The sequence below is a fragment of the Microtus oregoni genome, unplaced genomic scaffold, assembly GCF_018167655.1.
Source record: "Microtus oregoni isolate MIOR12 unplaced genomic scaffold, Mior012 000010F_ref0000083, whole genome shotgun sequence".
In the NCBI taxonomy this organism is placed as follows: Eukaryota; Metazoa; Chordata; class Mammalia; order Rodentia; family Cricetidae; genus Microtus; species Microtus oregoni.
Window position 1 is genome coordinate 19,193,619 of NW_024543069.1, and position 27,833 is coordinate 19,221,451.

At 39.8% G+C, this 27,833-nt stretch overlaps 2 protein-coding genes across 15 annotated transcripts in view; one reads left to right on the top strand and one right to left on the bottom strand.

Annotated features, from left to right (window-relative positions):
- The window catches only part of P2ry12 (purinergic receptor P2Y12), a 40,727-nt gene extending 13,000 nt beyond the window's left edge, over positions 1-27,727 (top strand). For both annotated transcript variants that reach the window (XM_041659484.1, XM_041659482.1), the window contains 2 exons: positions 23,926-24,089; positions 25,722-27,727. In XM_041659484.1, the coding sequence (XP_041515418.1) occupies positions 25,733-26,776 (1,044 nt within the window). In that variant the 5' untranslated portion in view covers positions 23,926-24,089; positions 25,722-25,732 and the 3' untranslated portion in view covers positions 26,777-27,727. The remainder of the gene's footprint in view (positions 1-23,925; positions 24,090-25,721) is intronic.
- Med12l (mediator complex subunit 12L) overlaps positions 1-27,833 on the bottom strand; it is a 310,727-nt gene that overhangs the window by 46,225 nt on the left and 236,669 nt on the right. For 12 of the 13 annotated variants that reach the window (XR_005974940.1, XM_041659476.1, XM_041659477.1 and 9 more), the window contains 10 exons: positions 17,063-17,210; positions 11,898-12,016; positions 11,096-11,239; positions 10,044-10,207; positions 7,491-7,622; positions 5,088-5,315; positions 4,403-4,544; positions 2,934-3,054; positions 2,433-2,534; positions 1,603-1,716 (listed from right to left, as the gene is read on the bottom strand). Coding sequence is in view for 12 of the 13 variants with exons in the window: in XM_041659476.1 (XP_041515410.1) it covers positions 1,603-1,716; positions 2,433-2,534; positions 2,934-3,054; positions 4,403-4,544; positions 5,088-5,315; positions 7,491-7,622; positions 10,044-10,207; positions 11,096-11,239; positions 11,898-12,016; positions 17,063-17,210 (1,414 nt within the window). In the remaining variant the exon portion in view is untranslated. The remainder of the gene's footprint in view (positions 1-1,602; positions 1,717-2,432; positions 2,535-2,933; positions 3,055-4,402; positions 4,545-5,087; positions 5,316-7,490; positions 7,623-10,043; positions 10,208-11,095; positions 11,240-11,897; positions 12,017-17,062; positions 17,211-27,833) is intronic. The other variant, XM_041659469.1, reaches the window with a different exon arrangement.

Genomic DNA, 27,833 nt, shown 5'->3' on the forward strand with positions numbered 1-27,833 from the left:
AAACAAACTAAATATCCTAAGTGAATCTATCTAAGTCTTCACTGACATTTAACTGTGCTGATCATAATTTCTCAGACGACGAACCTCTCACGTTATTTGAATATCTAAAAAAACCTGGCAGTCTTACTGGGATTCTCCCAGCTCTACAAACAAGGGGCCACTGTCTAGATGAGACTGATCATTGTGTACAGCACTGAAACATGTTACTAAGTATTCATTCTTCCAGTGAAAGCAGTAGTTAGCATGGACTACATAATCCTATAGGATCCTAAGCCTGGAAACAGGCTGAAACCTTCATGGTAGGACTACCTTTTGTTTTGCTACAAAATTCATGACTATCTCAGAAAAGTATGGTTGTTTCTAATTTAAATTTTTTCATACAAAAAATTTTATCATATTCTTTCCCCTCCTCCAACACCTCCCAGAGCCTCTCCATTTCCATACCCATCCAACTTCATGCCCTATCTCTCTCTCAAAAAAATGAAAATCTAAATAAAACCATAAGATAAAATAAATATAGCAAAAGAAAACAAATAGTACACAATAAAAAACAGAGTTCATGTTATGTTGGCCAACTGTTCTTGGACATGATACCTATCTTGGAGTATGGTCAACATTATCTAGTTAACACACTACTGGGGAAAAAATACATTTTCTTTTATACACACACACACACACACACACACACACACTGGTTTTAATTGTTTTTATGAAGACTATGTTATTATTCTTTGTCATTCACAAATAAAATCTGTCTAGCAAGGTTCACTTAAACTGGTATGTCTATTCCTTTGAACTACTTTCAGACAAGAAGTGGCAACTATAGTTTGGTTAAGGTCAAAATGAGACGAGATACCCAAAGCTAAAAGTAGGAAGTATTTGAGATCCCATAATCATTCAAATCTTTTATGATTTACACACTTAAAATATTCTGAGGTGTTTCACTGCCCATGAATAGAAGGTGGTACTATTGCTCTAGCAAAATATGCACAGTTAAGATTGTAAAGGGCTTCCTGGGCATCGTTAACTAGGTCTCAAGCCTGTGTACCTCCTAGTGATCCCTAGCAATACAAGCATCATGGTGGGTGCACATGTTTCTTCAGGGAAAGTGTACAGCAGGATGATAGAAACTTGTTCATCGTCACAAAAGAGGCAGGAACACTAGATTAACACCCAGGTTTTCTGGTGTTCTGCACCTGGAATATAATCTGGATGAAATTTAAACATTTTACTAAAAATATTGTTATTCCTGCCTACTATGAAGAGTGATTTCTGTCAGTAAATGAAGGCAAAATAATCCTGCGGGTCTGAGGCCCTGATTCGCATCAGAATGAATTATCATGTAATTAAAACCAAACACAAAGTACTTATATTCCAGTTCTCTCAGGGTCACCTTAGCAAGGGACAGAACCCTTGAAGCTCCCATTGCTTAGACTTAGGCAAAGCCAACTTTTTCTTTTCTTCCCCCAGAACAAAACAGACAAACAAAAAAACAAACAAACCAGGTTTTCATGACATTATGTAAATTCCACCATGAATATAAATGATTTTGCCTCCACTTCTGGTGATTAACCAAGAGGCTGAAGGCCGGGAGAGTCTTACCAAGCATCATAATAGCCTTTAAGACAGCAAAGACAGCTCCCACTTCTATGCTGTTGTGAGCGGCGGCTAGGAGGTGTCTATCACAAGACGATCTTATTCCAGGGAAAGGTTTGCCTATGAAAACAACAACAGACCTTTAATGCCCCCTCCATCATTAACCATCCTCTGTAACCATCTACAGTCAGGAAGGTCTTTCGTGGTTAGCTTGTGGACACTTAACTGACATCAGTTAGCTTTAATTGGTGCTCCAGAGAATCACTGAGAAACACTGCCAGTATTCTTACTTAACCTTTTCCCTTTAATTATTATTAAAACAATGTTTCTGCTCCTCAGAGAGATGGAGGAAAAGATTAGTCGGATTCCCACACAGATGCAGCCCTCTCTATATGGAAATGATTTAGTACAAGCCTTCACTAATACCCCCCATCGCCGCAGGACAAAGTAAATAAATGAGCTGTCATTCTCCTAAGTTGAGATGGCATGCCCCAGAATCAACACGGGGTATGTAGGAGGATGAGACTTCCCACCAGCATGGTATTTCCTCAGAGCCCAGGCATTTTTATTGTTTATTAATTCCCCATTTTTATTTCCCAATATATCCTCCTATTACATAACGGAAGGTGCTGCCAGACCTCTCAGGCGTTATCTCTGTCCTCCATCACCTGAAGACCAAGCCCACGGAAATCAGGGAGGAAACTATAAACTGGATAGCTCCCATGGTCACAGTAGAGCCAAAAGTTCCAAATAACCACGGGAGCAGAGCTTTTTTTTTTTTTTCTGGTGTTCTGCACCTGGAATATAATCCGGCTGAAATTTACAGGTCAGCTCACCTGTTGCTTGAGGGAAAAAGCAGGCCTGGGGAGCTCGGAAGAGGTGAAGCAAGAGGCGGCATGTCATTCTTGCCCCGGGCTCTGCATCCGCATCTCCGCAAGCTGGAAAGGGGGAGATAAAAAGCAATCCTCCTCACATACTACACAACAAGCTTTTCAGGCTTTCTACTGCTAAAATTTCAGTAATGCGTTAAATAAACTCTCCTTTTAGTAAGGTCATTAGTTATACCTTTTCAAGGAACCTTCATGCTGCCTTGAACAAAGAATAAAGCAATAGCAGGTTCCTGCTCCAGAGTTCAATGCTACTCCGCAGAAAACACCTATTACAGTTACGCCATCTCCACCAGGTACCATGCCACCTGAACCCCCAAAATGGTCCTTTCCCTCACCAGGTACCATGCGCCCCCAATTCCTAACACGATCCTTTCCCTGTGTTAAAATGGTCACACACGGCCACAAAGCAGCAACCACAACAAAGGCAGCGGCTCCAGGCCAGCTTACCTGCCGCTAGGAGAGAGGGAAGGGCGACATGTTGCACGACGTCCTCCAGGGAGAAACACTGTCGTGCTATCAGGATAGCAATGAAAGTAGCTAATGAATCATGGAATGAAAGGTCACTCACCTTTAAGAAAAACATTGACAGGTTTTAATACCCAACACCCTTTAATGCGGCATATCAAAGACCACTATCTAAGAGAATACCGGCAACACAGTAAGATCTCAAATCTCAGTAAGAACCAACAGAGGGAGATGGCTTTGATTATTGTCTTCTTGGGCCCAACGCTATGATAATAAGACAAAGCAAGTTTACTCATATCCCAAGGTTCTAGGCCGATATTGACCTATGATTCATTGGCATGCAACTCAGAAACTACAACACGAGAGCAAAAACCAAGAAGCTGCTGAAAGATGTGTCATTATCAGTAGTTGCCAACGGAATGCACCGTGTCATTTATGGGCAAAGCAGAAAGCAGGAGAAGACTCCCCTAGTGGGAATACATGACCCACTAAATTATGAGCACTCCTTCCTGCTACACTAATGTATTCTTTTTCATGTGAGAGAATTCATTTTAAAAGATCTCTAAAAGTTTTCAATTGGCTGCTAAAATTTTAAGAGAGCAATGAGAGAAAGGAGAGAAAAGTTAATTCTGCCACAGTGAAATCTCTACATTCCAGATTTCACAAGGCACTGGAAGAGAATACTCAGGGAACACAACTACCCCACTGGCAAGCTTCCAAGAGATTGGTACTTGGTGCAACAAGCCACATAAATAGATTTAAGAAAAAAATTCTAAGTCTTTGCTGTATGGAAAAGCAGCCTATCACAATGTATTTTGTATAAAAAATATCTTAATTCACAAACTGAAGATAAGGAGACAGGAGTGTCCATTCCATCCTGAGACAGCAGCAACAGGAAGTGAATCTCAGCTTTAAAACTGTCAGGTTTTCTTAGTAACAGACACAGGTCTGACAAAGATCACCAATGATAAAAGCGTCAGTGGATGAAGAGTCCAGACAGATGGTTAAGACATATATATCGTGGTGCAACCAGGAAGTCATCCACATGATCTGGACAATCTCTCTATGATTCTACAGGTATATTCTGAGAAACACTGAATATCCTGAGTCTACACATGACTTATCCAAAATAACAACAGCTATATTCTCAAATATATGCTGGTTCTCTTCATGTATGAAACGCTTTCTGTCCTAATCTGAGGAATCCAAGCCAGAAAAGAATGAAACAGCTCTGAGACCATTCACATGTAAAACTTTAGTCTCTCGAACATGTTAGAGTTCCTTCTACTTATTTTGATTTTTTAAATTTATTTAATTCATGGTTATGACACAAGGGTTTATCACTTTTAGAAACAGAAAAATATTTTGCTTTGTTACAGCATAATTAATTAAGTAGGAAGAATGATTAGCTAAATTTTAGATTTTGGTATTAAGATAAAGAGAAAACTTACATCTACAGTGCAGAGTACATCATTAAATCCCCACACATGATTTGAAGAACAACAAAGAGCCTTCAGAACCCCCAGCCACTCCGAACTAAGAACTGTACAGCAAGCAGTTAACTCAGAGGAGAAATTGGCTATGTCATTTATCCTAGAAAAGAGAAAGAAGATAGCAGCAAGTGTTTTGGTATACATGAGGAGTGATAACATTTTTTCCTTATTGAATACGTTTCATTAAGCATCACTTAGATTTAAGGATATAATTAATACCGCTTGCCAAGTAACATATAATTAGCACAAATGAATTAACATATTTTTGATTCTATGAATAAATTTGATCTATCCTTTTACATTTTATAGGAATCAAACATTAAGGACACAGGCCTAGGGTGTGCCAAATCCTGGGTTCAATCCCTAGTCCTACCAGGATAAATAAAGACATTAAGTAATGTAAGTAGGCCCAAGTACAGTTCATATCAAAATATAGTATTATTTTCAAAATTGTATATGGTTTTCAAAATGGAGCATGACTAAAAAATATCCCTTTCCAAGCCATGAGTCCAAAAATCAATGTTTCTTGGGTTGAGGAAATTAATTAAGATAGGCAGGGTAGCAAGTATGAGCTCAGGAAACTAAGGAAGCATCAAATTAACTCCTCCTTGACTACCGCCGCATTCAGGGCAAAGCAGCTCACCGGCCGGCATCCTGGTGGCCCATGCACACATTCATCAGTGTGTTGCAGACAAAGCTGTACCGGTTAGCAGCGTTGTCACTGAGGATCTTGCCCAGCATCGAGTAGTTGATGCTTCTTGCTGAGGGATTCTCAATGAAGTCCATCATGAAGTCTGGATCCCAGCGTAAGTTGGAATTTGCAGGCATTACGTTATTATATATGGTCTGCTTTACTTTTGAACAGGCACTACTAAGGTTAGAAAAAATAGTTACAAAAGGAAAAAAAAAAAGAACGAAACACCCAAGAAAATGTGAAGGACATGCAGAGTGGCAACAACTGGAAGACTTTCCTAGACAATCCACATCCTACTATTGCTCATTTCAATTTCTTTGTAAACCAGCAGTAGGTACAAACTCTAGGATACAGTAATTGCTCAATGAAGAGTTTTTGAATTTATATGTGGAAACAACATGAGGTATTTAGTTACTAAACTTAATTATTTTCTAAATCTTTTCTACATGTATACGCACTCAAAACATCAATGCATTTACTAAGCCATCTGTCTCTTTCTTAAGAGCAGCTGTGAAGTATTATAACCTAAGAATAAAAATGGATCCAATTACACATGGGGAATAATGTAGTGTTTTAATACTAACTGCAAACCCAGACCCTATTCTTTTGGGTATGTAGAGCATGCCCAGTGGTAGCTCCTGTGTCAAAGCTGCTGTGGGCACTGGTCCACAGCTATGTCAGGTAGAGGGGAACCTCCTGCTTTCAGAGCTCACAGTCTCCATAGAGATAATATATTTTATAGTATAATAAAACTGTTACAGCAAAAAATGTAGACCGTGTTTCCCAGCAACAGGAAAAACAGGAACATAGCTGGGCATAGCATTAAACTCCTATAATTCCAGCACTTGAGAAAGAAGATGGCTATAAGTTACAGGCGAGCTGGGACTGGATCCTGTATTTCTAGTCTTTTGTGAAGCAAACAAGCTTGCTTTAAGAGCCTACCCCCACCAACGAAGAATTTACAGTGGGCTACATCTGAATAGATATGGGATACTAGAAATAAAAGAGAATTAGAACATATTATCCATCATTTCTTTATGGACAGGAGAAGCAATGATTTAATCCCACAGTTTCAAATCCATATGAGCTCAGCTATTCATGCCCTCTTGCTATGAACCATAAATCCTTAAGTAGCATCCCTTTCCTACCCGAGAGCTCTGCTATGTAGCAGGGATTTGCGGGGGGTGGGGGAAATCAAATTTCTGGCAGAAGAAAGTTTTGTTATTAGGTGACACATAGATCTACCAAATCTTAGAAGCCCAGACAACACTGCTTTTCCTTCTTTTTGAGATCCACTCCACTTGGCCACCAAATTCCAAATTCTCTGGAGTGCCTGGACACCCGAACTTCTCTAAACTCTGACCTGGTCTCCGGACCGTTCCTATCTAGACTTCTTATCTCCTTCGCTGTACTTTCCAAGAGGCCCCTCTATGTGTTAAGAGCATGCTGGCTTCCGTTACAACTATTCTCTCATTCTTCCCACTCTCTGCTGCCTACACACAGGGAAGGAAGCCAAACACTTAGCCGTGTTCCTCCTGTAATTGTGTGTCTCAGAAAAACCTGACAGAGTAATGAAAGCAATGAGTGCCTGGAGGTCAGAAAACTGGTTTAAATCCGGGCTTCACTGTACGTCAAGATCAGAAGCAAAAGTCTGTGAGTAAAGAAACTCACTTCCACTTCCTGAGATTCTGACATTTCGAAAACCTTAACGGAAAAACCAGCACAGTGCTCAGCACATAAGATCTCAAGCCTTGGTAGAAATAGTTAGCGTTATGTTTCTCACCAAATTTCCTTCTACACAACTTTATGGTGCTTTAGACACAATTATGAAAACTTTGATTACTACTATACTAACATGAATCTCCCTTTATATTTGGCTTCTGTTTAAATGCTTTTCCTAACCCCCAAGCAGAGCTCTGACTACACAACAGCCCAAGAAAGCTGCCTTCTTTTCCTGTTTGTTTTGAGGACAGTGCACGCAGCATCTGTGATGCCTACCCTGCTGGTGTCCCTGATTTCAACACTGCTTACCTAAAACTTCTAGAAGAATGTGAACTCTTAAGTAAGAGATCCTTTCATGGGTGATGTGTACTTTGTCCCCTAAAATCCCTCTTACCTGTGGACTGAAAAATCCTTTAACCACTCTTATACTTAGCGCCACAAGGTATTTAGTATTTTGTTTACTGGAGTCAAGAATCCCACAGACTTTTAGATTAGCTTGCATTAGTACTTAAAATGTAAACAGCAATGGGATTATTAACAAACTCAGGCATGGTCATGTCTGTCGTTTTTTGTTGTTGGTGGTGGTGGGTTTTTTTTTTTTTTTTTTTTTTTACTTTTTTTCCTGCTCACCTGAAAAGGTCTCCAAATTTACTCCTGAGATGGCTACATGAGACATAGAGGTCATATAGGTAGGCCAGGATACATCTTTCAGGGGAAGAGCATTCTGAGGGGTTGACAACATGCTTCACCACGCCACACAACCTGAGGGCAGAGACATGGGAATAGAAACGGCCCGTCTTGATAGTGTGTGAGTAGCTGAGGAAGTCTTTAAAGCGAGAGGGTATGTACCTAGGACCTGGAAATGGGTATCACACAGCAGGAAAGGGAACCCCGTTGTTCACAAAAATATTAAGTTATTAAACACCAATATTGGTTATGCCGAATACTAGACAGGCTTAAGAAAACGGAAGTAATGCAAGGGATTTCCCAGCACTAGAATGCAGAGGACGTAGCTGCTGTGACTAGAACACAGGAGGAAAGGGCAGGCAGGACAGGTCAAGGCCATACAGTTTCACAAATTCAATCAGGTAGCAAAGACTACCAAGCACACTAGTTTGGAAAGAAACAGTTCTTTAATACAGGGAATCCACTGAGCTGGATGCAGTCATAATTTGAAATCCCATTCCTCTTATTTATCCTAACTACAGGCAAATTTATCTGGGTTTACCTTATCTAAACAATGAAAGTCCATTCTCTTTAGAGGCAGCCTTTAAAATAATGCCTTTATCTCCAAAGTATCAATACTGCAGTAATTTCCCTCCAATTCATGACTTCTGTGTTCTTATAACGTGACTGTCAGTATGGCATAGACGAGAACACCTATGATCCATCCATACACGTCTGACTTCACCACCACCAAGGATCTGACACAGGACTCTGGGTAACATGTCACCAATAGTGTCACAGATGACTCAAACCCTAAAATGGATTTAATAATCTTCAAACTCACCACCCCTATTGTACAGAGAAGACTATCAGGAGAAGTGACTTGTTTAGAGAGAGGAAAGAGGAGATGAGGTTCCCCCGTGCATAGTGGACCACTCTGTACCATTCAGAAGACTATATAAATCTAACTCACTATGAATCCATGACCCAATGAACGAGTTATTGAACGAATATTTATTTTAAAATTGAATGAATGGGTCAAATGGTGGTGGCGCACGCCTTTAATCCCAGCACTTGGGAAGCAGAGGCAGGCAGATCTCAGTGAGTTTGAGGCCAGCCTGGTCTACAAAGCGAGTTCCAGGACAGCCAGAAATTTTATACAGAGAAATCTTGTTTGAAAAAAAAATTAAGAATACTTGTAAAAGTTTTCAAGATTTATTAGTTGTGTGATGTTAGGCACATCACCTTCAAACTCTGCACCTGTTAAATGATATAAAAAACCCACAGAACTGTATACACACATAGTTCCTCACACTTCAAAGTCTGTAGCTTTTTACTGTTCTACTTCTTAAACTAGACATATGATTAATAATGCAAACGTCTTTTGGTTTTTTAAGAAAAGCCTTTGTAAAACTGATGCCACTCAAGAAATACTATTCATAAATTAAATGCACGAGTTAGGTTACAGAAAAAAAATCAAAAAGACAAATGAAGAAATGAAAGAAAAGAAATGAACAGGCTGTCTTTTCTTAAAAAGGGGCATAGAAAAGCAGGTGGGGAGTAGGCAGCAAGAAGGTTATCAAGAGCTCCTCACATTTCTTGAGTCCTTTAAACTCAGTCTATTGCAGAAACACTAGGCCCAACCTCAGCCCAACCTCACAAGGGACAGTAGAATGAACCCTTGCCTATTAGACACAAGCAGACAACTTTTGTTAATTAGGAAGACGATGAGCATGTTTCTGCAGTGCTAATGTGTCATAAAGCTTATGTGTCTGATTCTTCAAACGTAAGCTGAAGACAGGTGACCAGTTATGGTGCCCACTGCTCTCAGTAACCAAGCTCCAGGACAGCATAGAGAAGAGGGCTGTGACTGATCAGGAGATGAAGAGGAGAGTAGCAAGTACACAAAGAGGCAACCACACACCCATCCTATATTTATAGCTCCTTCCTTAGGAATCAGTTTGCGGAGAATTATTTTTAGGTATGTTTTCATTGGATATTTAATGAGACATTTAAAATGTCAAAACAAATGGTACCCAAGTTGTTTAACTTGTTTTTTTGTGGGATTCCTTACAATGGGAGTGGGGGTGTCTCTGACTCTTTTGCCTGCTTATGGGACCCCTTTCCTCCTTCTAGGATGCATTGCTCGTCCTTAAAATGAGGGTTTGTGTCTGGTCTAAATGCATCCTGTTATGCCGTGTTCACATGATATCATTGGGAAGCCTGCTCTATTCTGAAAGGAAATGGAGGAGCAATGGATCTGGGGGAGAGATGAAGTAGGGGCGACTAAGAGAAGGAAGCGAGGGAAGGATGAGGTCAGGATGCATTGTAGAGAGAAGAATAAAGAAAAAGAAAATTTAAGAAACTACTTCAAACCAACTTCCAAAAAACAAAAATATTTCTTATAACACAGTACAATCTTTCTCTAAAAATCACTACATCTTTCTCTAAAAATCACTACATTTTATTTCCTTTTAAGATTAGGAAAGAAGAAAACAATGCCACTTATATACGTACCCTTCAAACACCTGGGCTGTCTGATCAGGATTTAGGATCAGGCAACTATGATACCTCCTGAGCACAGCCACAATGCAGACACACAGTCCTGTAGTGTAACTTCCTGCCAGACTAGAAGACTTCAAGAGCAGCTCAGCTTCAACCACGCTCAGTTCATTCAGTAACTACAACAGGAAAAGCAAGAGAAAGAAATGTAGATGACAAAATAACAGGAAAACCCTTCGATGAACCACGATGCAGTCATTCTGCACATGGCTTCAGGAAACACACTAGTTTCTGCCACTATTTACTTTTAAGCCTTTTCTACTTTAAACAAATGTTCTTCTGTCTATACACTGGCTTGTAGAAACCCAGGATGTAAACAGTGCTGAAATGGTTACTAAAAACTTTCTGATGGCCCAACATCCTGGACTGGGTCATTTTAAAGAACAAACCGATTCTTTTCATTTTCCTTTTTTTTGTTTTGATTTTGTTCTTTTCTCTTTCTTTTGAGTGCAATGCAAGTAATAACTACTTTCTTATTTATAAAGCTAGAAGCTACTGTACACCAGAAAAACACGCCTCATGTTTAGTCATTAACACAGGAATGAATTACCTAAAATGTGCATACTGAAGTGGGACAAATGGAATTAGAGGGGCTATTTTAGAAGTCATTTTTGCTTTTCACCAATAAATTCTACAACAGAGAAAATAGTGTTCAATACCCAGTACCCACATGGTGTCTCACAAGCATCTTAACTCCACTTCCAAGAGATCCAGTGACCTCTTTTGAACTCCAGAGGCACCAGGAACACACACTGTGAACATATGCATGCAGGCAAGTTACCCATCTACATAAAATAAAATGAATCTAAAAAAATAAACTTAAGCCAGGTCACAAGCTGACTCAGGTACTCAGACACTGAGTAGTGAGGTCACTTCAGATGGAGGCTTCAGAACAGCTGAACAATAGAGCGATTTTCAGATCAATAAATAGAAAATTTAAAGAAACATGCTCTTTAATGTTTGGTAGATTTGCTTTCCTAAATATGAGAAAGGCAGTCTTTTGACACCTGTATTGCAAAGTCAATTAGTCCATTGATGTTCAGAGCTGGCTCCATGAGATCAAAGATGAGTTGGATATGATGAGCCAGAGGCAGGTGATAGGATGTTCCAGACGCAAAGCTTGTGATTTGCTCCAGCACGTTGTTAGAGATCTGCTCAGACAAAAGCAAGGAAAGTCACACAACCACCATCTGCATGATGCTTCAGGTAGATAAATTAGTTTGATTTTTAAAGTAACAAATATGAATTCATGGGATTCTACTTAGAAATTAGAACGTGTTTACACAGAAATCAAAACATTTACAAATCAGCATTCTTATAATCGTAATTTAAAAAAGAAAAATGAATTGCAATATAATCACATACTAGTGACCCCAAAGGAGAAGCACCCAGATGTGTTAATCACCGGACACCAGGAAGTGTTAACTGAAGAACAATAGATTCTTCTCAGTTTCACAATGTTTTAATTAAGTCATCAGCAGGTTTCCCCTTCGTCAACAGTGATGATATTGGGTCAGCATGCCATAAAGTAAGTACATTAGGAATTATTTTATTATGATTATTATATAATTATTATTACAATTATAATTATTATTTTTCCATATTGCTGATTATTGTGAAGAAAAAATACTTACAGAATATAAACATATGTTGAAGGAGGCAAACCTGAGACTTAAATATGAAGCTTGAGAGGCTTCCAGGTCTATAAGGAGCATTGATAAAAAAATCAAGGCTCAAAGTACACTGCTCGAGATTTTTAAGGAAGGAGAAATATTCAAAACGGGTGGCAAAACAGCCCGGAATGGCTACCTGAGATGTCACTTGATGCTGATCAAAGTACGAGAGGAGCTGGAGTTTCGTGAACACGGTTTCCAGGGTGGGAAAAACTTCCTGCTTGTTCTTCCTGGCTTTCTGTCCTTCATCCCCAACTAAATAAACATAACATGTGTTACTTTCCACTTGAACGACGCTCTCTGTGATTTTCAAGAAACTTTTTTTTGATGTGTGTGTGTGCATGTTCACATATTATTACACGTGTATGGAGACGAGAGGAAGACATCTGGAGTTACCCCTCAGGCGATATCACCGTCTTATTTTATTTAGTGACTGGGTATCTTACTGGCTGAAACTCACCAAGTAGGCTAAACTGGCTGGATAAGGAACAGAAGAAGTCTGCCCATGTCCAGTCACCCGACCATCACGCACACCCAGCAATGGGAGAGAGACCAGGCTCCATCATGCCCAGTCATGTTTTGGTGTGTCCTGGCACTTTACGGAGTTACCTTCCGGTTCCCAGTTTTTTATGGTACTTTTTAACTGAAGTAGAGAATATACAGAAGACAGCATAATATACTCTTCATTTTTACATGAATGAGATCCAAATCATGAAATAACGTCTCAGAAGCCCACCTATTCAACTCTAATCACAGCTCCTTCCCCCAGGGGACAAAGATTTGGGAGATCTTACATCTTTGAGTAAGTGGATCTTTTCACTCAGCATTATGCTTTCGGACTGGTTCATTGTGGAGGTAATTTCAATTTGTTCTAAAATTTAATAATCCTCACATACATTATTCCTATATAATATATATATAATATGCCATTATATATCAATTCTAGTGAATAATGACTAGCTACCATAAAGTACCTTTATGAACATTAATAATTAATTCACTTTAAAAATACAATACCAACAATAAATGTCCATGGGGGAAGCATCAGGCCCACTATGTTTAAACAAGCCAAATTTAAGGCTTTAAAAATTACCTATTATTTATTTAATATGTGTTCATATGCAGTCACTATGGAACACATGGGGAGGACAGAGGAAAACGTGTAGGAACTATTTCCTCCAGAAATTAAATTCAGGTCCTGAGGGTTGGTGGAAAGTTCCTTTGTTCACTGAGCCATTTTACTGGATTTTAGACTCACCTGAGCTATTTTTCTAGATAAATTAAATATGCATGCATATTTATACACAACTTTGCTTATATGGGGGAACTCTTGTTTTCTTCACAGCTAAGAACAAAATACAAAACTACAATGTGGTATCTAGAAACAAAATTGTATCTAGGTATTACTGTAGGTAGGATGTCTACCATCACTGTGTGCTACCTGGTCGGCAGCAACTCAGAAGGAGCTCTGTGAGCCACTCTCCTCTGGGGAGGTAATTTCACATGTCTTTTATGTCTCTGCTGAAGGTATACAAACCCAGCAATATTCCAGGTTACTCCACACTGCTTTGCTCATGTCAAATGTGATGCTTGACAAAATGACATCAGAAGTGACTTCACTTTGAACAGCAAGCCAAATAGAAACACAAACCAAGTCATCTTGGTTTCAATTTGATACAACAGATAGCGATACCAGAATAAATAAATTAGTAAGATGTGCTGGTGTTGGGCAGGGGAGACAGGTCGGTTAAGGCTCTGAGTGCAGATCCCAGAACCAGTGTCTAAAAACAAGTCTAGGAGTGGGGGCACCTGCCTATAACCACAGCACTGGGAGGTAGAGCTAGGAGAACTAGTACAGACTAGTTGCTGAGTTACAAGCCAGCAAAAGACCTTGTCTCAAATCAAACAAGCAAACAGTGGAGGGAGCTGGAAGAATGATACTTGAAGCTGTTTTCTGACCTTCATAGGTACACACACACACACACACACACACACACACACGACCATAAAAGAAGTGCCAGTAAAATATGTTAAAATTCCACTTCTGTCAAATGACACCAACTATGATAGATATGAGAACTAGCAAATTCATTAAACTTCCCTTCTTTTCGGTATCTAGTCTCATCAGCACACGTTAAAACACAAGATGAGGCCTTCTCCGTAGCTGTTCTTATATGTGTCATAACCATGCTTGAGAGATCCAAGTTCTGATCAGGTTTTCAATTCCCTCACATCATTCAAAACTGAAAAGGTTGGACGTATTGTCCTGTGTGCAAAATGCTTACAGTCATGAAGTCTTCCTAAGACCAAAACAAACACAAAAGACTTGAGGAAGTAGGTCTTGCTACAAATCCTCAAGTGCATTTTTTTTTTTTTTTTGCTCATTTGTGCAAACAGGCTTCATTACTGACACACGTAATGCCATACGGGATCAACTGAAAAGATAAAAAAGAGTCTTGCAATTAAGAAAGAACCCTGGTATTTAGCGGTGGCTCTAAATGAACGATTACAATGTCATTTGCACAAGTAACAATACACTCTTTTTTTTTTTTTTTTTTTTTTTTTGGTTTTTCGAGACAGGGTTTCTCTGTGGTTTTGGAGCCTGTCCTGGAACTAGCTCTTGTAGACCAGGCTGGTCTCGAACTCACAGAGATCCGCCTGCCTCTGCCTCCCGAGTGCTGGGATTAAAGGCGTGCGCCACCACCGCCCGGCTACACTCTTAATATAAAGGTTTTTCGTACCTATTTTCTTGTTTTCATGACATACATTAATCCTCTTCTACTCCTTAAATTTTACATTAATTTTTTTTTTTTTGGATTTTTCGAGACAGGGTTTCTCCGTAGCTTTTGGTTCCTGTCCTACTAGCTCTTGTAGACCAGGCTGGCCTCGAACTCACAGAGATCCGCCTGCCTCTGCCTCCTGAGTGCTGGGATTAAAGGCGTGCGCCACCACCGCCCGGCTTTACATTAAATTTTTAAGCCTTTAAATTCTGAAAGTGCTTCCCTTTAGGGTAAACTGGACATGAAACCTGGGTAGTTAACTGAAATGCTATTTAAACTTGAAGTTAGGGGGAGCAGAGGTAGCTAAATTGGGAGACTGCTCATGTAGCAGGCTCACAGGCATGGGTCAGTCCCTCCTCACACACAGAGCACAAGGTGATGTAAGCTCTGATCCTAGCACATGAGAGACAGAAGCAAGAAGAACAGAAGTACAGGGTAATCCCTCAAATTCCAGTCTGTCTGGAAAACAGAAGACCCTATCTGAAAAGGACAAATCATAACAATAAAAGACTTCATGTTAGAAACCCTGAGGGGAAACCTGGCTGGTTCCCCAGGTGTCTTCAAGTGCTCCTCAGAAATTTAAGTTTTGTTTCCCAACAACAAAATCTCTTCCTTACTAGTCTTCATTCTGCTGAGTAAGATAGGTGTAGGTCTCTCTCTCTCTCTCTCTCTCTCTCTCTCTCTCTCTCTCTCTCTCTGTGTGTGTGTGTGTGTGTGTGTGTGTGTGTGTATACAAATTTCCATTAGCCCCAAGTACAGCCAGCTAACTTCTGGTGTATAAATGAAGTCTTAACTAATAACTTAAAATGAAGACTGCTTACTGGATGGCAGGGCACTATATCTGAAATTAATATCATTATAATAGAAGGAAAAAAATAACCTCTGGAGATGCCACTTTGAAGTGACTGATACTATGAAACGCTGAACAGGAAATGTCATTTTTTTTTTTTTAGTCCATATGCAAGTAATGTCTACCTCAGGGTTTGGTACAAAGACAGAACAGACAATGGTCTGGCATTAAAACACTTCTATGAAGGAAGGAAGTAGGCTCAGCAGAAAAGACACCACACGGTTTCCTTCCCCCTTCCAACCTCCTTTGGTCTTTTTTTATCCAGAAATTTCAGAGATCTGCAAAGGCCCTCTACGCTAACTGGATAAGTTAAGCATGACTGTGTCTCCTGCAGGCATCAGCATCCCCTACCCCCATTCTATACCAAAAGCTGCTCAGAAGGTTCTGTGCTAGCTCGCTGCAAGGCTTCTAAATTCAGTCTTCTGGAGCAATTCATTTCCTCTTTTCTCTGAGAGGGAGAACACAGCACAACTGATAAATGGTTTCCTTAGACAGAGCAGTCTCTTGTCCAAGCTCACGAGAAGCCAACAAAACACAATTTCATTTCCCTTTCTTGGCTCTTGGTCATTTCTCATAATGGTGGTCTGTTTGTGGGCCCTGAACTGGCACGGGAAGGGAGGCAGGGCATGGGATGGAGATCACGCATGAGGACCCCTGTGTTCGCATAGCCTCAGACTCTGTCCCTTGGACACTGGGGCCCCAGAAAACAGGCACAAACACACACGGGTAGGCCTGCTGTGCTCAGGCAAGTGCAGCCGTGCTGATGGCAGAAAAAAAAATCTATTTCAAGTATCTCAACTTTTAGGAATAGTCTAGCATACATAAACAGGCCCTAGTAGTTTATCCTGTTAAAATCTCAAAAATAGAAAGGGTTCCCAGAGGTTTCGTCTCAAGAAAGAAAACCTCCACTAGGAAGTGAGCTCTCCACCCAGGGGAAATGCAACCCTTTTCCTCCTTTATAGGACTGACGTGTCAGAGAGGGAAAGATCAGCAGTGGCGCTAAGGTATAAAGTGGTGCCATGTTCTAAACCGTGACCGTAAAACGATGTAAACCTCGCAAAGAGTCATTGGGCAAATATGAAGCAGATAATTGCACGACTCCAATTATGCAAGGCGGTGACACAATACGGAGGCAAAGCTCAGGAAATGAAAAGCCTGTGAAAAGAACAGGGAGGGAAAATTCCAAGTCAAAAAGGCACTACTACTGAAGATCTCATGCCTCTGTCACCTGGAGTTATTTGGTGACAGACTTAGCCATGACTACTACCGCCACTCTCTTGCCGAGTAACACGAAATTATTAACTGGACCATGGATTTGCATCTAACGTGAAACACGAGGACAGAGAAACAGCCAACCACAAGCTTGTAAAAATGATGCAAAGAAGTAAACTGATTGCAGGCAGAGCGTTCCATCTCCTTATTCAGCACATCATCCACAGTGACAACTACAGAAAACACATGGAACTTGCCCTGTCTACCTACAGTAGCTGGTAGCTGCTAACACAAAGGTCGCTAGCAATTAAGATGCAAATGTGCCTATTCATATTTCAGTGTGACAGTCATTCAAGAGAGGAAACACTGGTGACAGTGACGTGGGCCACTCTGATAAAGCCTGCAAGAACAGGGAACACAAGCAAAGGCGGCAGGAGCCAGGGCACTGGGGCTCCTTACCCCCTGATTCCGTGGTGCTCTTCTTGTTTAGGATTCGCAGGATATCTTTGGTGATCTTCTTCAGCTGATGCCTGGCTTCGTCACGCTCTTTTCCGACTCCGTAGAGAAGGATTGTGCGCTGGTTACATTCATGACTTGAAGACTCATCCTGAAAGACAGCAAATGACTCTGAAGCCAGTTCGCAGGGCTGGGGGTACATGTCCTACTCCTGAAACACACTAGTCACGGCCTCTCCATGCCTGTTTGCAGGGCCGGCATCTGCCAGCTCTGCAACTCACCTCAACCTCCAACGGCAACACCCCTGTTTTTCCAGTTTGGAACATGCTAAAGTAAAAAAAAAAAATAATAAAGTACCAGCTGGCCTGAAGCATTTGATGTGGGCGTACCCTGCAGAGTAAGTTCTGGCTATTGAAAGATTTTTCATTGTCTAAATTTTAACATGGCATAGAATGATGATACTATTTCTTTAGTGAGCTTGGTCTCAGATGTACAGCAATAGAGTGTGTTTTATATTTAGGGAAAAAATATTACTAGGACCTTCAACTACCTTCAGAGAAGGGTACTACACTTACTTCAACATGACTGTGTAAGATATATTAATATTTATTTCCAGATGACAATAAAGGAAAGCATAAGAATCACCATGTATACGCTAAGTCGCTAGAAACACATAGTCTGAGATGCTCATTATTGCCCTTCCATTTTAGACCCCAGATTCCTCAAATGATCACGGCAAATCCAAGCGTGAAATCTTCCCTTGTGAGAAAATAAAATATTGAGTCACTGAGTAATGAATGTAAGTCTAGCATTGAGCTGAATTTACCCTTAGCCAAACATAACAGCCTAACTCAGGTTAGGACTGGTTTAAATTTTTCAATGTTAATTTCTCCTTGATATCTTTTGTTTTCCATTTTCTGAGTAAAGTTATTTGCTTCTCAGCTGGACCTTTCACTATATCTCCCCTTTGTTACTCTTTGTATAGCACCGTCCATGTGAAGGTCTCCCCTTCCTCCTCGCCTCTTATCCTAAAGAACTCCTCCTAGGGAATATGTTTATCATTGGCAACAGCCAAACCCTTCAAAAGTGAGGACCAGCAGCATTGCCCATAGGATTCTGTTTGTTCCCTGCATACAGAACAAACACCGTGCTTCGGAAACTGGTGGACAAATGCCATGTTCACTCTCCAGTTCAGGCTACAATTCAATTACACGGTGCTAGAAATAATACACATTTGCATTTCCTGTTGACTTCTCGTTCTATATCCCTCTGCTAATTCTTAATGTTCCAAAAGGTCCAAACAGACCTAAAGAGGTCCAGACAGGGATGGTGAAAGATCAAAGGTTCATATAACAGTAACAACTCAGGACAGCTACAGCCCCATAGTGTACCATGCTTAGGGCTGAGAGGGCTTGGAATGTATCCTAGTCACGACAGTAAACAACTCCATAATCCTGTGTAACAAACCTACTTCCTAGTCTCAGAGTCTTCTTTTGAAGAACACAATAGTGCCTGTAAGTGACTGTGAGAATAACCAAGTCATACGCAATGCAATGTCCTAGAACACTGTGTGTGTGTGTGTGTGTGTGTGTGTGTGTGTGTGTGTATGGTGCTCACTGCTCACATTCTAGACTCCCACTCCTCCACACACACCAAGAGACCACAAGGTACTGCATTAATCAACATTTCACACCGACTTGCTTAAGCTCTTCCTGTCACCTAAAAGGCATGATCTTAATTGCTGATATTTACCTCGAGGGAGAGTGTTAGGACCCCATCAGTGTCCTCAGCACACAGGGACTAGGAAGGGGAAGCAGGGTTTGGGGCATTCAGACATAAATCCTTCATTTTCTAGGTTGTTGCTTTTTTTTGGGGGGGGGGCATTAATGGTTGTCTTCCTGAGTCCCCTGTTATTCTCTTTAGTAAGCACCAAGGTGGCCCTTAATGCTTAGTGAGCAAAAAGAGAAGTCAGTGGAATAAGGAACAAACATGGGTGAAGGAAGATTGAAGGGAAGAAAGGAAGACAAAAAAAATCACTGTTTCATAGGGAACAACTGGCTATTAAAGTGCTAAGAAAGCTGAAGAAGCGAGAAACCAATAGAAAGGTCACGTTTGTGTGGTGAACGGAGTCTCAGCTGTGGGGATGAGGAGCAGAAAGCAGAATCTAGCGAGCACCTGATGGAGAAAAGTGTCAGACAGCAGGGTCCAGTGAGTGTGTGTGCATCACTCTGGATTTCATTGAATCAAACTGAAAAGGTTGTTGGAGATAAAACAAGAAAGTGTGTGGTTAACGTGTATTGGGTTTGATGTGGGCACTAATGTTGGTCAGAGTTGAGGCGGTGAGGAGAGCACTAAGACCAGAGGAATGTGCAAAGCTTCCACGTTCTACTTATGTGGCTGAGATGGTGGAGAACAGGAGCCAGCTATGAAAATGATACACACCTGCGCTTCTTGACTAAGATGCTCTAGTCAAGCAAGGCCCAGATGTCAGGTCTGGGGACACGATAGGGACCGTTAACCAATGCTCCAACAGGGATCAAATGGAGGCAAAGAGTCAGTTTAGATGTGATGTTTATTTTTATTTTTTTAATTTTGCTTTGTTTGGTTTTATTAAAAACTTGTGTGTATGTCAAAAGCCAACTTTCTCTAGAGTGGCTATGAAGCGAGGGGTTGAGGAGTGAGCTGCTATGGAAGGAATGGGGGCAGGGGTGGCTGAGAAGCGATTCAAGTTTACTAGAAGCCGAGTAGGAAAAATGAGTTAAAAAAGAAAATGTGACGCGCAATAAACAGCAAGCTCTTGTTTCAAATGATGACACGAATAAAGACACCTTCAAAGGATGGCAGGTTTGTGGAGTAGATTGTTGATGAGAGGTGGGAGACAATGGGTCACTGTCTAGATCGACAGAGGAGACAAGAACACTGCCTACATAACCTCAGGCAAAGAAATTTCAGGAAAATAGCACATAGAATCCAAGACATGAGTAACTTGCCCTGATGGAGAGAGAGGTGACAGAGCCACTGCAGAGGAGCATACAAGGAAATAGGAAGGATTCTACAAGAAGACATTACTGATTTCCTTAAGTTAATATGAGGAAAAAAGCAATAACTATTATTGGCTTTCCAACAGCAAAGCAGGGACATTTTGAAGTTTCCAGCAGGCTACATGACTTGTTTGTGTCTATTTTTTTTTTCTATAAGTAGAAAAATGTAGAAAACCTCAAACTGAATTTATCAGGTAAGAAGCAACTCAACCTATGAACATATACCAAATACTTACAAAGGTGGCAGTCCTTTATCTTGAAGCATCCTGACATTGCATAGTTTTAAGAAATGTTAATGATCTGAGACCAGAACTAAAAACTATACTAATAGATATTCCCTAAATGGGTATATTCTTTGGACAGAAAAGAACCAGCTGAATCCACTACAGAACTCCATCTGTCTTTATTTTTAGGATAAGTGCAGAGACCTGAACAGGCCATGTCCCCTATAAACTGAGTACTCAGAGGAACACCCTCCACATCGGTTACTTCCTCTCCCCGAGCATCACATCATGCAAACAGAGGCCTAGATGGCTAAGAAACCAGAAGGCTTTCTCTTTAAAACCACAGCACGCTTACCCACCCTAGAAAATATCAGACATCCTTAGGAGGAAATAATGAAGTTGGTCAAATTAAGGTCTGCTCTCAGCCATCTTCGTTCCTTTAAAATTAACATTAAGAATAACTGTCAAAATGTGTGTGCATTTAATGTGCATGCCTTACAGTGTGGGATAACAGAAGCTGAGGTCATCAGAACAATGTGCACAAAGTTCATGACACACTATTTCTCTTCTTTCAGGCAAGGACCAGGCTGACAGATAATGGAATTACAAGACACGGCCTTTTACTTGCTAAATATTCCCAATGCCCAACACTGCTTATGTTTTAAAACTATATTTATATAACCTAAATTGCTATGGGAAAAAACCCTAAGCTAGCTAATAAGAGACATGCTCTGGTATAATGTACGAGTTTAATCAAAAAAAAACATTGATATCAAAATGATTAAAAGTCATTAGAATTGAAAAGACTCCAAATATGACCAAATATCTAATTATATTTCATCCTCCTGCCCAAACCTAAATGGACAAGGACCACATGCACTTTAAGGAATGGCCTCCTGGGCTCAGAGCAATGCTATATGAATTAAAACAAATTTTAGATAAACAGAAAGTATTATCTTCAATAAATTTGGCAAAATAATTTAACATTTAAAACATAAGTTTTGCTCAATTTTCCAAATTATCTTGAATATAAAATATATTAAATTTCATTTGCCAAATAAGACTATTACAAAATGTTGGTGATGGTGTTGTTTACTGACAGGAGGAGGCGGATGTGACCAATTGGTTGTGCTACATGATAACACAGAGGTTTTTTTTTTAATTGATTTTATTGAGTTATACATTTTTCTCTGCTTCCCTCTCTTCCTCGCCCCTTCCCTTCAAGCCTCTCCCATGGTCCCCATGCTCCCAATTTACTCAGGAGATCTTGTCTTTTTCTACTTCCCATGTGCATAAGATCCATGGATGTCTCTCTCAGGGTCCTCACTGTTGTCTAGGTACTCTGGGATTGTGAATTGTAGGCTGGCTTTCTTTGCTTTATGTCTAAAAGCCACTTATGAGTGAGTACATATGATATTGTCTTTCTGAGTCTGGGTTACCTCAATTAATATGATGTTTTCTAGCTCCATCCATTTGCCTGCAAATTTCAAGATGTCATTATTTTTTTTCTGCTGCATAACAACAGAGTTTTAGGATGAGACACTTTCCACCTAAATATTTTAGTGACTTTCAAGGCTAGGTGACCAAAGGGGAAATTGGAAGTTGTCCGCAATGAGAAAATATGAGAAGGTTTAGAGAAAAGTGTTTGTGGTTGTCACTTAAAATCTGAGGAAAGATGAAACAGGCTGAGGTCAAAGCTCTTTTTAGTCTTCAAGTTACTACTGAGAATGTTCCAAGGATTTGAAAATCTATATTCTTAGTAAGAAAGCACAGCTGAGGAATCATGAGTTGATTTTCTTTTATCCTGGCAGGCTGATTCACTGAAGGCAATCTATAATTCTCCTTCTGGAAACCTGTTTTAACAGAGACCTCAGAAACAGTATCACTATCAGAGAGTTTCGAATTGGGTATGAAGGCAAGGACAGTGCTTATGTAACAAAAGGCAGTGCGGTTGTTTGGTTCTCCCTGGGCCCTGAAGAGGAAAAAGACCGGAGGTGGCATACGGGAGAGTCCCATGAGCAAAGCATGCTATGGACCAGACAACGGGGCTTGGGATGGAGTCTCTAATTAACCTGACTGCTCCACTCAGGTTCCTTCATTCAAAAACTGATCACAGAATGAGTACTGGCTGATGAAATAAATGTGGGTTAATTATGGCAGTGCAAGAGATCAAATGTGGGCGATTATCATTTCGAAGCGTAAAGCTCTTCTAAAAAAGTATCTCAGACACTCAAATCAGCAAGTAAGACCAGTTTAATTGGCTTTGCTTATATGAAGAACAACCATGTAGACTTTTCAAAAGCCTAAAATCAAATCACTACTTCTTTCTAGGTGATGGAAATACTGCAGTTAGTATGTAACTGAATGTTGCTGAAGTGAATGAAATTGGCAGCTTGACTTCAAATTGTGGTGGCAATAATAGTCCTGTGTCTATTTAATCCAGTGGTCCTCACGCTTTAGTGTGCCTGAGCATCATCTGGAAGGAAGGTTAAATACAAAATGGGGGGGGGGGGTGTCTCTGGTTCATGGAGACTAGGGAGGTTCCCTAATTGCACATTCTAAAAACAGGGTTCATTCAAGTGATGCTGAGCTGCCACAACACACTCTCAAACCATTAAATCAACTTAACAAGTATACACACACTCAAAATTCAGAATTGGAGAATATGTCTTCTTAGTAGAGGCATCTGCCCAAGGAATTTTACTGCTAACAGAAAGCCATTTTGGTACTTGTGCACAATGCATGCGCTTTATCTTCAAATGCAGGAGCCAGAAATATAAATATAAAACAGTAACAAATTTATCCTACAATTTCACTCCAAGTGTATCTTTTGCCTGTTTTAGTGTAAAATTTAAGGAATTGCATATAATAATGATACAAAGGTAGAACCATTACCCACAGACTCAATACTAAAAAACAAAAAACAAAAACCAAGCAAACAAAAAAACCACTGTTCATTATTTAAGTTTTATTCAGAACAACCATGAAGACTGTTCATGCAATCAGCCTGGCAATGGACACAACTGTTTTCTTTCCTAATATAATTTGGGAGTCTAATAATTTATAATGGGATGATGCTGTTTTGCCCACAAAGATGTTAATCAATCACATATTTTAAGTAATGTCATTATGAACCAGGATAAAACAAGAAGCAAAAGGCTTACCATCCCCAAGGAAGCACACGTTTCGAGATAATAGAATTACTTGTTAGACAGTAACGCATCACCCACTTTGAGCACACTGTGTTTTCAGGTGAACAGCCATCTGAGAAAGCAAGTGTGCAGCCTTCCCCCAGGACCAGATTTAGAAGACTTCATCTCAACTTGAACTTATCATTTATTTGCATGGAAAATCCCCCTCCGAGAAACACTCGACCTTACTGATTCTATTACAGGTTTTAGAAAAAAAGAAAGTCGCAGTATCTTAAACTGGTTTTCAAAAGATGACTTCTCAACCACCTTTGCCCCATTATTTCCCAAGAGATAAAAGCAGAAGTCCTAAAGCCAGACAGATTCGGTGTCTGCACAGCTTTGAATGTGCAGTGGAAGGTAATCTCTCACTGAAATGTTCTTCCTTCCCCTCTCCCTTTATTTCTCTCTAGAACGCTCAAGACTGCATTGCTGAAAACTCAGCAGATTCTCTATCACAGACAACACTGGCAACTAAACTAAGTACTGAGGGAAAACACCAGATGCCGGCCTGCAAGTTCCACTAACTAGTATTACTGGAGATACCCAAAACCTTCAGGACCAACGGGATAACCAGGTAAGATTACATTATCACTTGACAGATTTGTACTTATGCTATGACGTATATGTATGTTTTCCAAGTTTGTTTGTAAGATGGAAAACCTTATATAACAATTAACAAAATGGGAAGCATACAATTTTTGAATAACATTAAGTTAAAAAACTAAGATACTAGTCTTAGTGGCATGGGAGATTAAGTTCTTCAATAAAAATATGACAAAGCATGGATAAATGTTAATGTTTTGACTGTGAAATGAGAATTAAATATAAACAAAGGAACAGGATTTCCCAGTGTTGAGACATTTGTTAAATAATTTACCTACTATGTACAATGAGCCTTCTTAAGGTAGAATTACCAGAACGATCTAGGAATGGACAAGCAGAAGGTACTAATGAAGGCTAAGAGAACTGAACTCAGGGTTCGCTCTCACCTTTAAGGTGTGGAGTAAGAAGTGCTAAGGTTATACTCCTGGTAATAGTCTTAACTGTATAATTTTCAGTAATTAAATGATTCCATTGACATTTGGAGGGAATATTGCTATCTCAATTTATCATGTTAGAGCTTATATAAGAGTTATATGGGTTTTTAAAACTGTATTGAAATATGAGAAGTTCTGCTAATTGAGAAATCATTTTATTTGTTTGATGGAAATTTGAAAATCTTTAAACTCCATCTTAAATTTCCAGTTAGATGCCATATATAGAATCCAAGTCAACTGGCTGATGAGTCAACACTCTTCCTTACTCTGTCTGTTGTGTGATAACCTAGGAAAGCAGATGAGGACCAATTTCTGCTATTTTATTTTAGCTACCATTAAACATGTCACACACCTGAGAATGACGCTCTGGCTGCTTTGTGAAATAACAAGCAATTGTCACACATACAAAAGCTGCTTCGGCCCTCTATTATTGTTACTGTTTTAGGAGTCACACTGATGATAGTCAGAAAACATAAACAAACTTCAAACACAATGAACAACTTGAAAATGAGAAATAAATGGGACAAATGCTCTGAAGTAAATAATGAGTCTCTGTAAGGCTAACATTTGATTGCATGGCTGACTGGGCACAGGCAGAAACATTTCCTAGTACACAGGAAAAGAACTCTGGATTTTTATTTTCTACAATTTACTACTTATTTTATTGAATAAACTTCCCAATAGTGATTTCATACCAAATTCTTTGATTGGGATTGCATTTATACTTCTAACTCATAATCAATCACTTCTCCATTTAATTCATCAGTGATACTAAAGTATGAAACCAGGAATGTGGGTACAGAAGAAAAGGGAGCTGTAAACAGAATAAAAGGCTACAGGCTTGAAAGAAAAGCATTACTGCATGCCTGTCATTGGGCTTTCCCACATAAATAGAGGAGGGCAGACACCAAGGTGACAAACATTCAACAAAACAGACACAAGGCTCCCATAACATCACACAATGCACTTCATATCGTTTTAATTTGCTAGAGACAGAATATTTGTTTAGATGGAATATTCAGGAATTCGGTTTTCTCTTAATTCCTGCCAACTGCCACCATTAAGATAAAACTCAAGCTTTAAGCAAGGTTATACTTCTAAAAGTTGTGCACAGAGATAACAACCAAACCTGTGACTAAGTGTAACCTCCCCCACTCTCTCTACTCTAGGAGCTAGCACAATGGAGATGCCTACTATGGACACCACCATAGCCAATAGCACCTTCATACCTGAGAACGGCACCCAGTGCAGCAGAGACTACAAGATAACCCAGGTTCTCTTCCCAGTGCTCTATACCGTCCTGTTTTTTGCCGGAATCATCACAAACAGCCTGGCGATGAGGATTTTCTTTCAGATCCGCAGTAAATCCAACTTCATAATTTTTCTTAAAAACACAGTCATCTCCGACCTTCTCATGATTCTAACTTTTCCATTCAAAATTCTTAGTGACGCCAAACTGGGAGCCGGGCCTCTGAGAACCTTGGTGTGCCAAGTTACCTCAGTCACCTTTTATTTTACAATGTATATCAGTATATCATTCCTTGGTTTGATAACTATTGACCGCTACCTGAAGACCACCAGGCCATTCAAAACTTCCAACTCCAGCAGTCTCTTGGGTGCAAAGATTCTTTCTGTTGTCATCTGGGCCTTCATGTTCTTACTCTCATTGCCTAACATGATTCTCACGAACAGGCGTCCAAAAGATAAGAACATCAAGAAGTGTTCTTTCTTAAAGTCAGAGTTTGGTCTGGTCTGGCATGAAATAGTCAATTACATCTGTCAAGTCATCTTCTGGATTAATTTCTTGATTGTCATTGTTTGTTACAGTCTCATTACAAAAGAACTCTACAGGTCCTATGTAAGAACAAGAGGTGTAGGCAAAGCTCCCAAGAAAAGAGTGAATGTCAGAGTTTTTATCATCATTGCTGTGTTCTTCATCTGTTTTGTGCCCTTCCACTTTGCACGGATTCCCTACACCTTGAGCCAGACCCGGGCAGTCTTTGACTGCGCTGCTGAGAACACTCTGTTCTATGTGAAGGAGAGCACCTTGTGGCTGACGTCCTTGAACGCCTGCCTGGATCCATTCATCTATTTCTTTCTTTGCAAGTCTTTCAGAAATTCCTTGAAAAGTATGCTGAGGTGCTCTAATGCTATGTCACACTCTGGGGAAAACAAGAAGAAAGGACAGGAAGGTAGTGACCCAAGTGAGGAGACCCCAATGTGAAACATGACAACAAGGGCTGTTTCTGTCTGCGGCATTCACAATCCTCTGAGGAAATCACCCCACAAAAATACTAATATTACCTTAAAGGAAACTGAGCTAATGACTCTTTAAATAAGCAATAAACTAGGGAAATAATCATCTACTTTCACACAACACACACACACACATGGATGGATATGTACGTACGTATGTATGTATATATATGTATATATATGTACTTATACATATGTATGTCATCTTAAAATATAAGGGAAAAATCCTATTCTTCAGGAATATAGTAAAATAAACTGCATCCTATTGCTACACTGCAAGCAAACCCACAAAGAATTAGTGATTTACTTAGTTTCTGCAAAATGATTAACAATGAAATGCAATCTCCACTGTCACTTTAAAATGCATTACCAATCAGTATTATTTTTGTAGTAAGTGAAAATTTATGTTCGATCTGATACATCAAGCACAGTAACTATGGACTTCTCATTTATGACAACAAAGACAAGAACAACCCCATGGACACTTAAACCAAATGAAATGACATTGTGGATGAGGCCTGAATTGGTATAAATGCTCATCAAGAGGGGAGAGGTTTAAAAATGTATCTTTCCATAAATAACAGACATCATGAATAAAACCATTAACTTAAGGAATGTAAACGTTCATAACATTATAATATTTTAAAAAATATATTACTACTTCCTTAACACTAGAGAAAGCAATTTCACTAAGACTCTGAGTTGACTCGGTACAGCGCCATCATTGGCACTTATCTTTGTTAATCGGCTTTGGAAACGCCTGCTGCTTGAATGAAAAAAATCACTTCTTAGTAAGAAAAGTGAGTAGCTATAATTACCAGAATGCATCTCACACCTACCAATAAGAAAGCGACTGAACTGTCTGACATTACCTGTTTGTAATCACGCGTATAATATTAAAGATTACATTTATTCTGTACTGTTTTGTTGGAATTTATTGGTTCAAAAGCTTAGCGACAATGGCTCAACCTTCCTCTCCTACAATAATCAGCAAATGTGTTTGGGAACTGCGGCCAGCACAGCTT